The 13,413-nt window shown below is 57.3% G+C and overlaps 1 protein-coding gene across 2 annotated transcripts in view; it reads right to left on the bottom strand.

Moving 5' to 3' along the window:
* The window catches only part of gucy2d (guanylate cyclase 2D, retinal), a 31,092-nt gene that overhangs the window by 5,787 nt on the left and 11,892 nt on the right, over positions 1–13,413 (bottom strand). For both annotated transcript variants that reach the window (XM_069186735.1, XM_069186736.1), the window contains 13 exons: positions 10,887–11,188; positions 10,020–10,383; positions 9,527–9,611; positions 9,183–9,279; positions 8,805–8,936; positions 8,271–8,354; positions 6,176–6,352; positions 5,110–5,266; positions 3,587–3,736; positions 3,036–3,184; positions 1,952–2,115; positions 899–1,091; positions 207–381 (listed from right to left, as the gene is read on the bottom strand). In XM_069186735.1, coding sequence (XP_069042836.1) covers positions 207–381; positions 899–1,091; positions 1,952–2,115; positions 3,036–3,184; positions 3,587–3,736; positions 5,110–5,266; positions 6,176–6,352; positions 8,271–8,354; positions 8,805–8,936; positions 9,183–9,279; positions 9,527–9,611; positions 10,020–10,383; positions 10,887–11,188 — 2,229 coding nt within the window. The remainder of the gene's footprint in view (positions 1–206; positions 382–898; positions 1,092–1,951; positions 2,116–3,035; positions 3,185–3,586; positions 3,737–5,109; positions 5,267–6,175; positions 6,353–8,270; positions 8,355–8,804; positions 8,937–9,182; positions 9,280–9,526; positions 9,612–10,019; positions 10,384–10,886; positions 11,189–13,413) is intronic.

Genomic DNA, 13,413 nt, shown 5'->3' on the forward strand with positions numbered 1-13,413 from the left:
CAAAACAATTCCTGCGAGACTGCTTCTGCCAGAGACTGGAAATGGGATTAAAGTCTGGGAACAGGGAATATTTAGCGAACTACTGCTGTGTGTTGTGTTTCAGGGTATCTGGCCACAGCTCGGTGATTCTGTGTCAGGGTGAGTGGAGTGGGTGCCCAGGCCACTCAGGAGCGCCCCCTGTCTGGAGCAGGAGCGCGCGTGCTCACCGGAGTGCAGGCCTATCCGGATCTTGACCTTGACGTCCGGCATGTGTCTCATCCGGAAGGCCCCAATGCAGTGCAGGATGTCCAGGGACATGTTGGAGATCTCGGCCGCGTGGCGGTTCCCGTTGCGGTTGGGCACACCTGACGCCACCATGTAGGCGTCGCCGATGGTCTCCACCTGTCCACCGAACACACACTGTGACTGTGCTGAAGATCACATGAAGCTACTCCCTCTCTCCCACCTCTCCTAAACTCCTCCACTCCTTAACCCAAACACTCCTACCCTCTCTCTAACTCTCCACACACTTCCAGGCTGTGGTCACTGAGCCTGTCCTCTCTGGACAGCCAGGTCAGTCTGTGTCCAGAGTCTGTGCCCAGGCTGTGGTCACTGAGCCTGTCCTCTCTGGACAGCCAGGTCTGCCTGTGTCCAGTTCCTGTGTCCAGGCTGTGGTCACTGAGCCTGTCCTCTCTGGACAGCCAGGTCTGCCTATGTCCAGTGTCTATGTGTTCGCTGCGCCTGTAGTCTCTGGACAGTCAAGTCTCCCTGTGTCCACTGTCTATGTCCAGGGTGTGGTCTCTGAGCCTGTACCTCATGTGGTCTGTTTGTCCGTGCTGTCTCTCACCCTGGTCAGACACTGGGTCAGTGTGTACTGTCACTCAGAGCTCGGCCCCACCTGTCCCTCTCTCTGCCTCACCTTGTACACATCGTGGGAGCCGATGATGGCGTCGAACAGCGTGTAGAGGTCATTGAGCAGGTCGACCACCTCGATGGGCTCGCTGAGCGCGGAGATAGTGGTGAACCCCACGATGTCGCTGAAGTACAGTGTGACCTCGTTGAAGTACTCTGGCTCCACTGGGGTACCGGTCTTCAGAGCATTGGCAACTGAACTGAGAGAGAGGAGAGAGGGAGGCTGATGAGACATGAAGAGAGAGCAGAGTACGCATCCTCCGGAGAGAGAGAGAAGAGGGAGGAGAGAGGAGAGAGAGGAGAGGGGAGAGGGAGGTGAGAGAGGAGAGAGAGGAGAGGGAGGAGAGGGGAGAGAGAGGAGAGGGAGGTGAGAGAGGAGAGGGAGGAGAGGGGAGAGGGAGGTGAGAGAGGAGAGAGAGGAGATGGAGGAGAGGGGAGAGGAGAGAGGAGAGGGGAGAGGGAGGTGAGAGAGGAGAGAGAGGAGAGGGAGGTGAGAGAGGAGAGAGAGGAGAGAGGAGAGAGAGGAGAGGGAGGTGAGAGAGGAGAGGGAGGAGAGGGGAGAGGGAGGTGAGAGAGGAGAGGGAGGAGAGGGGAGAGGGAGGTGAGAGAGGAGAGAGAGGAGATGGAGGAGAGGGGAGAGGAGAGAGGAGAGGGGAGAGGGAGGTGAGAGAGGAGAGAGATGGGATGGGGGAAGGAGGACAGACAGAAAGTAAGACATGACAATGCACTCAGACTGGCAGACGCACTCAGACTCTCAGACAGACAGACAGGCTGACAGTCTCTCAGACAGTCAGACAGTCAGACAGACAGTCTCTCAGACTGGCAGTCTCTCACACAGACAGACGGGCAGTCTCTCAGACAGACAGTCTCTCACACAGACAGACAGACAGTCTCTTACACAGATAGTCTCTCAGACCGGCAGACAGACAGACAGTCAGACAGACAGACAGGCAGTCTCTCAGACAGACAGACAGTCTCTCACACAGACAGACGGGCAGTCTCTCAGACAGACAGACAGTCTCTCACAGAGACAGACAGACAGACAGACAGCGTGACTCACGGGGGGAGCATCTGTGTGAGCAGGCGGTCGGTCTTCTGCTTCTCCACCTCCAGCTCCTCGGTCCTCTCGCGGATCAGGTCCTCCAGGTTGCTGCTGTACTGCTCCAGCATGCGCAGCATCGAGTCGATGATGTTGGTCTTCTTGCCCTTGTTGATGTTCTTGAACTGCGGGGGGTCAGAGAGGTCTCAGACTGGAGGGGTCTTCTGAGTCTCTCACTGGCCCTCGGATCCCCAGAACCTCACTCCAGCGTTCCTGCTTCAGTAGCAAAGCTGGGCTGCCAGCCGTGAGCCCTGGGGTACCCCAGGGAACCCCAAGCTCTCGTCTATCGTGAAGGGCAGCCGGTCACATCGGGGTCTGACCTCACCTCACTTCTGGGCTGTGGATCTCCCACCTCCAAACCTCCCCTAGTGTTCCCATAACCCTGAAATTCCCATAACCCAGAGGGCAAAGACACACTGAGAAACTGATGAGCCTGCCTGAAAATGAGTGAATGAGGATTTGTTGAGTCCTACCTCTGTAACTGCTGACTGACGTACTGCAGGCAGAGGGACAGACAGGCAGGCAGGGGGACAGAGGGACAGACAGGCAGGGGGACAGAGGGACAGGCAGGCAGACGGGTAGATCTACAGATGGACAGACAGGCAGGCAGACGGACAGACAGGCAGATGGACAGACAGACAGGTAGGCAGGCAGAGGGACAGATGGACAGACAGACAGGCAGAGGGGTAGATTGACAGACGGACAGACAGACAGGCAGACAGATAGGGACAGATAGGCAGGCAGATGCACAGACAGGCAGGCAGACAGATGGACAGACTGGCAGACAGACGCACAGACAGGCAGGCGTATGGACAGACAGGCAGACAGATGGACAGACTGGCAGACAGATGGACAGACAGGCAGGCGTATGGACAGACAGGCAGACAGATGGACAGACTGGCAGACAGATGGACAGACAGGCAGGCAGATGGACAGACAGGCAGACGGATGGACAGATGGACAGACAGGCAGGCGGATGGACAGGTAGACACGCAGGCAGACAGATGGACAGACAGGCGGGCGGACGGACAGGGAGACTCCTGACCTGGTCGAAGATCTGCTCGAAGTTGGGCCGCCTCTCGGGCTGCTCGCTCCAGCACTGCTTCATGATCTGAATACACTCCATCGGCGCCTGGTCCACCGACACCGAGGGCCGGCACAGAGGGGGGGGCCTGCGCACCTTCTTAATGATCTCTGAGCACACAGGCCGGCAGGCCGGAGAGAGACAGGCACTCAGGCGGGGGGAGAGTCAGACACACAGAGAGATAGACAGGCACAGAGATACAGAGTCAGACAGACACAGACACACAGAGAGACAGACAGGCACAGAGATACAGAGTCAGACAGACACAGACACACAGAGAGACAGACAGGCACAGAGATACAGAGTCAGACAGACACAGACACACAGAGAGACAGAGAGGCACAAAGATACAGAGTCAGAGCCGACACACAGACAGACAGAGAGACAGACAGGCACAGAGATAAAGAGTCAGAAAGACACAGACAGTCAGAGCAGACAGAAACACAGTCAGAGCAGACAGACACAGACAGTCAGAGAGGCAGACAGGCAGGGGGACAGACAGGCGGGCTCACCCTCCGAGGGCATGTCCAGCATGCAGTAGGGGGTGCTGCGGCAGATGACCTCTTGCATGATGATGGAGAAGCTGTAGACGTCACCCCGAAACGTGCCCTTCCGCTCCAGACTGGAGTCCCTGAGCAGCTCCGGGGCAGTCCAGAACAGGTCTGTGTGGACAGAGGAAACAGGAGAGAGGGAGAGGAGGGGAGTGGGGCAGAGAGGAGACAGGAGACAGGAGAGAGGGAGTGGGAGTGGAGCAGAGAGAGGAGACAGGAGAGAGGGAGAGGAGTGGGAGTGGGAGTGGAGCAGAGAGAGGAGACAGGAGAGAGGGAGTGGGAGTGGAGCAGAGAGAGGAGACAGGAGAGAAGGAGTGGGAGTGGAGCAGAGAGAGGAGACAGGAGAGGGGGAGTGGGAGTGGAGCAGAGAGAGGAGACAGGAGAGAGGGAGTGGGAGTGGAGCAGAGAGAGGAGACAGGAGAGAGGGAGTGGGAGTGGAGCAGAGAGAGAAGACAGGAGAGAGGGAGTGGGAGTGGAGCAGAGAGAGGAGACAGGAGAGAGGGAGTGGGAGTGGAGCAGAGAGAGAAGACAGGAGAGAGGGAGTGGGAGTGGAGCAGAGAGAGGAGACAGGAGAGAGGGAGTGGGAGTGGAGCAGAGAGAGGAGACAGGAGAGGGGGAGTGGGAGTGGAGCAGAGAGAGGAGACAGGAGAGGGGGAGTGGGAGTGGAGCAGAGAGAGGAGACAGGAGAGGGGGAGTGGGAGTGGAGCAGAGAGAGGAGACAGGAGAGAGGGAGTGGGAGTGGAGCAGAGAGAGGAGACAGGAGAGAGGGAGTGGGAGTGGAGCAGAGAGAGGAGACAGGAGAGGGGGAGTGGGAGTGGAGCAGAGAGAGGAGACAGGAGAGGGGGAGTGGGAGTGGAGCAGAGAGAGGAGACAGGAGAGAGGGAGTGGGAGTGGAGCAGAGAGAGGAGACAGGAGAGAGGGAGTGGGAGTGGAGCAGAGAGAGGAGACAGGAGAGGGGGAGTGGGAGTGGAGCAGAGAGAGGAGACAGGAGAGAGGGAGTGGGAGTGGAGCAGAGAGAGGAGACAGGAGAGGGGGAGTGGGAGTGGAGCAGAGAGAGGAGACAGGAGAGGGGGAGTGGGAGTGGAGCAGAGAGAGGAGACAGGAGAGAGGGAGGAAGGGGAGTGGGAGTGGGGCAGACAGACAATGGGAGAGGAGGAGATGATGGATACAGTGAGTGAGAGAGGAGAGGTGAGGGAGAGGGCAGCCTGTATACTGTGGGTTAAAGGGCAACTTATAACTATTATAACAGAATGCTCTGTGGCTTTTTTAAGTATATCTTTATCCATCTGTAAATGTTCATTTAAATTCACACTTGCACATATACTGTCCCATCCCTTAAAAACGTTCTTTCACAACAGAGACCGTCTCTGAAGGCCTTGACCAATCCGAATCTCCCAGTCACGTCAGGACAGCTAAACTCCGAATCCTGATTGGCCTGCTAGCTGGGGAGCTGGTCGGGGGGGAAGACGTGGGACCCCGCTCACCCTCCGGCCTGCCCTCCATGTGTGGCATCTTCTGCGTGTCCAGGATCTCGTTGTAGCTGTAGTCGGTGACCTTCAGGACGAAGCGGCCGTCCACCACGCAGTTCCGCGACTTCAGGCGGCCGTGGACGACGTCGCGGTGGTGCAGGTATTTCATCGCCTGCATCGAGAGGTGGGGGGGTGGGGTGGTGAGTTGCTCTGCGGGGGAACAATTCATGGTGCCCCACCCGGGATAATGGGACCGCTCAGACTGGTATAGGGCGGAGACTCTACAGGTGCAGCGGGACACCAGGGGGAACACCTGTCATGGACAATCACTGTGGACACCGCAGAGCGCTGCTATATCCAGGGCCCACCAGAGGGCGCTGCCATCACTGTGGACACCGCAGAGCGCTGCTATATCCAGGGCCCACCAGAGGGCGCTGCCTTCACTGTGGACACCACAGAGCGCTGCTATCACCAGGGCCCACCAGAGGGCGCTGCCATCACTGTGGACACCACAGAGCGCTGCTATCACCAAGACACACCAGAGGGCGCTGCCATCACTGTGGACACCAGAGTGCTGCTATCACCAAGACACACCAGAGGGCGCTACCATCACTGTGGACACCACAGAGCGCTGCTATCACCAGGGCCCACCAGAGGGCGCTGCCATCACTGTGGACACCACAGAGCGCTGCTATCACCAAGACACACCAGAGGGCGCTACCATCACTGTGGACACCACAGAGCGCTGCTATCACCAAGACACACCAGAGGGCGCTGCCATCACTGTGGACACCACAGAGCGCTGCTATCACCAGGGCCCACCAGAGGGCGTTGCCTTCAATGTGGACACCGCAGAGTGACAGGAAAGTGAGGACTGTGCACACCCTCCTTTGACACCCTCTTGCCCTTGGCCAGTCAAAGAGCCGGCGCTGTGGTACAAAGGACAAGGGCATCGTGGCTGACCCAAACCTTCACCACTCTGGCGATGCTCGACTTGCTGTGATCTGCTACCCAGGAAACCCCAGCATCTGTCCAGTCACTTTCCTGTCTCTTGTCCTTGAACCCGGCCATGAGTGGTCACCTTGATAAGGTCCAGCAGCAGGGAGGACTTGAACATCCAGTCGAGCTTCATGTCGGTGTTGTGGATGAGGTCCTCCAGGCTGCCGCGCGAGCAGTGCTCCGTCACGATGGCGAACACGCCGCAGTCGTGGAAGAAGCCCAGGAACAGGTTCAGGTTCTCATGACGAAGATCTCTCAGCTGTCACGGGAGAACATAATCACAGCCATCACTCTCACCACAATCACAGCCGTCACTCTCACCACAATCACAGTCGTCGCTCTCACCACAGTCACAGCCATCTCTCTCACCACAGTCACAGCCATCACTCTCACCACAGTCACAGCCATCTCTCTCACCACAATCACAGCCATCACTCTCACCACAGTCACAGCCATCACTCTCACCACAGTCACAGCCATCTCTCTCACCACAATCACAGCCATCTCTCTCACCACAGTCACAGCCATCACTCTCACCACAGTCACAGCCATCTCTCTCACCACAATCACAGCCATCACTCTCACCACAGTCACAGCTGTCTCTCTCACCACAGTCACAGCCGTCACTCTCACCACAGTCACAGCCGTCTCTCTCACCAGTCACAGCCGTCTCTCTCACCACAGTCACAGCCGTCACTCTCACCACAGTCACAGCCGTCTCTCTCACCACAGTCACAGCTGTCTCTCTCACCACAGTCACAGCCATCACTCTCACCACAGTCACAGCCATCACTCTCACCACAGTCACAGACATCACTCTCACCACAGTCACAGTCATCACTCTCACCACAATCACAGCCATCACTCTCACCACAGTCACAGCCATCACTCTCACCACAATCACAGACATCACTCTCACCACAGTCACAGTCATCACTCTCACCACAATCACAGCCGTCTCTCTAACCACAGTCACAGTCATCTCTCTCACCACAGTCACAGCCGTCTCTCTCACCACAGTCACAGCCATCTCTCTCACCACAATCACAGCCATCTCTCTCACCACAATCACAGCCGTCTCTCTCACCACAATCACAGCCGTCACTCTCACCACAATCACAGCCGTCACTCTCACCACAGTCACAGCCGTCTCTCTCACCACAATCACAGCCGTCTCTCTCACCACAATCACAGCCGTCACTCTCACCACAATCACAGCCGTCACTCTCACCACAGTCACAGCCGTCTCTCTCACCACAATCACAGCCGTCACTCTCACCACAATCACAGCCGTCACTCTCACCACAGTCACAGCCGTCTCTCTCACCACAATCACAGCCGTCTCTCTCACCACAATCACAGCCATCACTCTCACCACAATCACAGCCGTCGCTCTCACCACAGTCACAGTCATCACTCTCACCACAGTCACAGCCGTCACTCTCACCACAGTCACAGCCGTCACTCTCACCACAGTCACAGCCATCACTCTCACCACAGTCACAGCCATCACTCTCACCACAGTCACAGCCATCACTCTCACCACAGTCACAGCCATCACTCTCACCACAATCACAGCCATCACTCTCACCACAGTCACAGCCATCACTCTCACCACAGTCACAGCCGTCTCTCTAACCACAGTCACAGCCATCACTCTCACCACAGTCACAGCCGTCTCTCTCACCACAGTCACAGCCATCTCTCTCACCACAATCACAGCCATCACTCTCACCACAATCACAGCCATCACTCTCACCACAGTCACAGCCGTCTCTCTCACCACAATCACAGCCATCTCTCTCACCACAATCACAGCCATCACTCTCACCACAGTCACAGCCATCACTCTCACCACAGTCACAGTCATCTCTCTCACCACAGTCACAGCCGTCTCTCTAACCACAGTCACAGCCGTCTCTCTAACCACAGTCACAGCCATCACTCTCACCACAGTCACAGCCGTCTCTCTCAACACAGTCACAGCCATCACTCTCACCACAGTCACAGCCGTCTCTCTAACCACAGTCACAGCCGTCTCTCTAACCACAGTCACAGCCATCACTCTCACCACAGTCACAGCCGTCTCTCTCAACACAGTCACAGCCATCACTCTCACCACAATCACAGCCGTCTCTCTCACCACAGTCACCCCCTTCCCTGCGCTGCCCGCTCACCTTGCAGAAGACAGTCTTGGTCGTGGGCTTGATCTCCATGTTTTTTCCTCCTACAGGAAACTTCTTCAGCCAGACCCAGTCGCCCTGGAGAAAGGGCAGGAGGCGGGAGTAAAGACCACTCTGCCCCAGGAGCTCAGGGTAACTCTACCACAGCAGCACACAGTACTACGGCCCAGTAACAGACTAGCATTCTCCAGGTGAGGGGATTGTATATAAGCAAATGGACTAAAATACCCTGGGAACAGGCTTCTCCCACCCCAACAACACAGTAACAGATCTATCATCCCCAACAACAGAATATTGTTACCCAGAACCCAAGTAAAGTTGGTTTAATACTCCACAGTATATATACTGTCCACAGTGTTACGGCCTGCTCCCAGCCTGGACAGTCCTTTTCCAATGCCCAAAGTACTGTATATACCCCTTATCTTCTTCTGCCACATGACCCAGAGTATTGTACCCTACTCAAAATGTCTCCAGCCCCATAACCCAGGTGTTATATCCCCTGCTGAAGGTCTGTCGCTCCCTGGTCACCTCGTAGATGGCCACGTTGGAGCTCTCTGGTGTGGCGGCCGTCAGGCTGCGCCCGGATACTGAGTGACGGGGTGTCCTGTTGCTCTTCACGTCCGACAGACTCCTTCCTGTCACGCTGTCCTCGTTCATCTTCTACAGCACAGAGAGAGGGAGACACCGAGGGGTGGGACCAGTGTGAGCAGAAACTCTTCAATATCTCTCTCAGTGAGCCAACAGAGCTGTGGGAACAGGTTTCTTCTTCTTCTTGTATAGCAGTAGTATTAGACAGGAACACTGCCTGCTGCTCAGGCTGTGACAGGAGCTGTGAGCACACACTGGGAAGGAGAGGGAATTCTGGGGTATTAGTTTGAGACAGCCCTGCCTCTTGCTCTGACTGACCTTCTTGCTGAGCTGGGCGTTGATGAACACCAGGTCGTCCAGGGTCAGCAGGATCTTGTTCGGACCCTTCATCAGCTGGGACTGCTGGATCCTCCTCCTGAACAGTGAGAATGGCAGCAGTGGGTCTGACCTGGTCCCAGCAGTCCAGCGTGTGTCAGTGGGAGTGTTTCAGCGTGAGTGTGTCAGTGTGAGTGTGACAGTGTGTGTCAGTGTGTCAGTGAGTGTGTGTGTGACAGTGTGTTAGTGTGTCAGTGAGTGTGTCAGTGTGAGTGTGTGTGTCAGTGTGTAAGTGTGTCAATGTGACTGTGTGTGTGGCAGTGTGAGTGTGTCAGGGACACCCCTACCTGAGGAAGTAAGCCAAGGCCACCCCTCCAACAGCCAGGCCTGTGATCAGCACAAAGATCAGCAGAACAAAGACTGGATCCACTCCTGGAGAGAGGAGGAGAGGAGGAGAGGAAGAGAGGGAGAGAGACAGGGAGGAGAGGGACAGAGAAAGAGAGACAGGGAGGAGAGACAGGGACAGAGGGAGGAGAGGGGGAGACAGAGAAACAGGGAGGAGAGGGAGAGAGGAGAGACAGGGAGAGAGGGAGGAGAAGGGGAGGGAGACAGAAGCAGGGAAGAGAGGGAGAGAGGAGAGACAGAGAGAGAGGCAGGAAAGAGGGATGATAGACAGAGAGAAAGAGGGAGAAGGGAGACAGGGAGGAAAGAAAGCGAGAGCTGAGTTTAATCCGTGGGTTGTGTGAGTGACAGAGACAGAGATGGCGAGGAGGACAAGCTGAGAGACAGAAGGACGGGGGGAGTGGGCGGGGACGACAGTGGGGGAGCAGTGCGACTCACCCCCGGAGCAGATGGTGTTGGAGTCGAACCAGCAGCCAGAGTCGGTGCCTGGCGTGGAGCCCCCAGGGAAGTGCATGCTGCGGCCGGTGGGCACAAGGGACCCGCCGTGAGTGCTGGGTGTGAGCGTGTGCGTGGGGCGCAGTGTGCTGCCCGAGCCGTCGCTGTCCAGAACCACGAACCGGGCCTGCAGCCCCGCCCCCTCCTCGCCCACCCACAGCCGCTGGCAGAAGCCGTCGAACTCGAAGCCCCGCGCGTGCTGTGCCACCGACGTGCCGGACACCCAGCGCCCGCTCCGCCGCCCACGCTCCACTGCGTTCGCCACGAAGAGCAGGGAGTTGTAGATGGTGCCAAAGAGAGGTGACACCTAGTGGTTGAGAGGCGGAATTACATCAATAAGAGAAAGGGGATTCAACACAGAGAGACAGACAGAGCTAAGAGCTCCAAACACAAGACGAGCTTATTCCTCCAAATGTTTCATCTGCCACAGCGCTGTAACGTTACTCCACTAAGGGGGTGCAGAGCGCAGGGACACCCTCACACTGTAACGTTACTCCACTAAGGGGGTGCAGTCTGCAGGGACACCCTCACACTGTAACGTTACTCCACTAAGGGGGTACAGATTGCAGGGACGCCCCCACACTGTAACGTTACTCCAGTAAGGGGGTGCAGTCTGCAGGGACACCCCCACACTGTAATGTTACTCCAGTAAGGGGGTGCAGTCTGCAGGGGCGCCCCCACACTGTAACGTTACTCCAGTAAGGGGGTACAGAGTGCAGGGACACCCCCACACTGTAATGTTACTCCAGTAAGGGGGTGCAGTCTGCAGGGGCGCCCCCACACTGCGCTGGGTCCCCGAGCCGGACTTGCCTGACTGGGGTGCCAGCTGGAGCGGATCTCGTAGGTGTCCTGTGCGGCGCGGAAGGCGTCAGTGAAGGAGCGCTCCTCGCAGTCCATGGTGACGGTGAGCACGGCGTCGTAGGCCTGGCGCAGGGCCGAGTCGTTGGCCAGCAGCGGCTGCGGCGCGGCGCGGTAGGGCAGGCTGTACAGCAGGGTGTCGTAGGGCAGGAACACGTAGCTGCCGTCCGTCATGCGCAGGTCCTGCGCCGTCTTGAGGAGAAGCCGCTGCTCCTGCCCGCCGATCAGCGCCGAGTGCATGCACATGATGATCACTGAGGGACAGGCACACACGCAGGCCAGTTACCCCTCACGCCCCCAGGGCTGCGCGCCGGAACTGGGCATCTGTGATATCGCCACCCAGCATGCAATCGCCAGCTCTCTCCCTGGCCATGCTCCCTGTGCCCTCTCCTGAGAGGGAGGCACACTGACACACCCCTCTCCTGAGAGGGAGGCACACTGACACACCCCTCTCCTGAGAGGGAGGCACACAGACACACCCCTCTCCTGAGAGGGAGGCACACTGACACACCCCTCTCATGAGAGGGAGGCACACTGAAACACCCCTCTCCTGAGAGGGAGGCACACAGACACACCCCTCTCCTGAGAGGGAGGCACACAGACACACCCCTCTCCAGAGAGGGAGGCACACAGACACACTCCTCTCCTGAGAGGGAGGCACACAGACACACCCCTCTCCAGAGAGGGAGGCACACAGACACACCCCTCTCCTGAGAGGGAGGCACACTGACACACCCCTCTCATGAGAGGGAGGCACACTGACACACCCCTCTCCTGAGAGGGAGGCACGCAGACACACCCCTCTCCTGAGAGGGAGGCACACAGACACACCCCTCTCCTGAGAGGGAGGCACACTGACACACCCCTCTCATGAGAGGGAGGCACACTGAAACACCCCTCTCCTGAGAGGGAGGCACACAGACACACCCCTCTCCTGAGAGGGAGGCACACAGACACACCCCTCTCCTGAGAGGGAGGCACACTGACACACCCCTCTCCTGAGAGGGAGGCACACTGACACACCCCTCTCCTGAGAGGGAGGCAGCAGACACACCCCTCTCCTGAGAGGGAGGCACACTGACACACCCCTCTCCAGAGAGGGAGGCACGCAGACACACCCCTCTCCTGAGAGGGAGGCACACTGACACACCCCTCTCCAGAGAGGGAGGCACGCAGACACACCCCTCTCCTGAGAGGGAGGCACACAGACACACCCCACTCCTGAGAGGGAGGCACACTGACACACCCCTCTCATGAGAGGGAGGCACACTGAAACACCCCTCTCCTGAGAGGGAGGCACACAGACACACCCCTCTCATGAGAGGGAGGCACACTGAAACACCCCTCTCCTGAGAGGGAGGCACGCAGACACACCCCTCTCCTGAGAGGGAGGCACACTGACACACCCCTCTCCAGAGAGGGAGGCATGCAGACACACCCCTCTCCTGAGAGGGAGGCACATAGACACACCCCTCTCCAGAGAGGGAGGCACGCAGACACACCCCTCCTGAGAGGGAGGCACACTGACACACCCCTCTCCTGAGAGGGAGGCACGCAGACACACCCCTCTCCTGAGAGGGAGGCACGCAGACACACCCCTCCTGAGAGGGAGGCACACAGACACACCCCTCTCATGAGAGGGAGGCACGCAGACACAACCCTCTCCAGAGAGGGAGGCACGCACACACACCCCCTCTATAGAGAGGGAGGCACACAGACACACCCCTCTCCAGAGAGGGAGGCACGCACACACACCCCCTCTATAGAGAGGGAGGCACACAGACACACCCCCTGTGTGTATGTGCAGAGAAAACTCCTAACAATTTATGTAGATAAATTAGACCAAATTAGACCAATACCCATTATTAATAAACATACAGAGGAGAGCAACCAAATTCTGGTTACAGAGAAACTCCAACCACCACCAGGCCCTGCAAAGCCAACAGCCCCTCAGCCACTGACACCAGCCAGCCTCAGGACAGTACAGCTAAAACAACACCAATCAGAATCAACCAAAACACTACACAAGCCGAACAACACTACCTCACCCACTGGGTGACAACACAAACAAGACAAACTGGAATGCTACAGAATCCTAAATGGACAATACACAGTAGCCGAATATCTGACCAGGGTATGAAATAACAAAGAGAAACAGACCCCGACGAAGTACAGGCTCAGTGACCACAGCCTGGCCATAGAAACTGGGCGACACAGGCAGACCTGGCTGCCCAGAGAGGACAGGCTCAGTGGCCACAGAGGAGAGCAGAGTAATGAAGCCAATTCATAGATGTCTGTAGATCTATGAATGTCTGTGGATGTTGTCTTAATTATATATGCTTTGGCAACACTGTAATTCATCAGTCCTGCCAAAAAAGCAGTTTGAATTGAATTGAAAGTGAGAGCGAGAAAGACCTAGAGTGAACAAGGAAAAGCGAGAGTGAGGTCAGAGATCGCGAGAGTGAGGTCAGGGATCGCG

Source organism: Lepisosteus oculatus, chromosome 3, assembly GCF_040954835.1.
Source record: "Lepisosteus oculatus isolate fLepOcu1 chromosome 3, fLepOcu1.hap2, whole genome shotgun sequence".
In the NCBI taxonomy this organism is placed as follows: domain Eukaryota; kingdom Metazoa; phylum Chordata; class Actinopteri; order Semionotiformes; family Lepisosteidae; genus Lepisosteus; species Lepisosteus oculatus.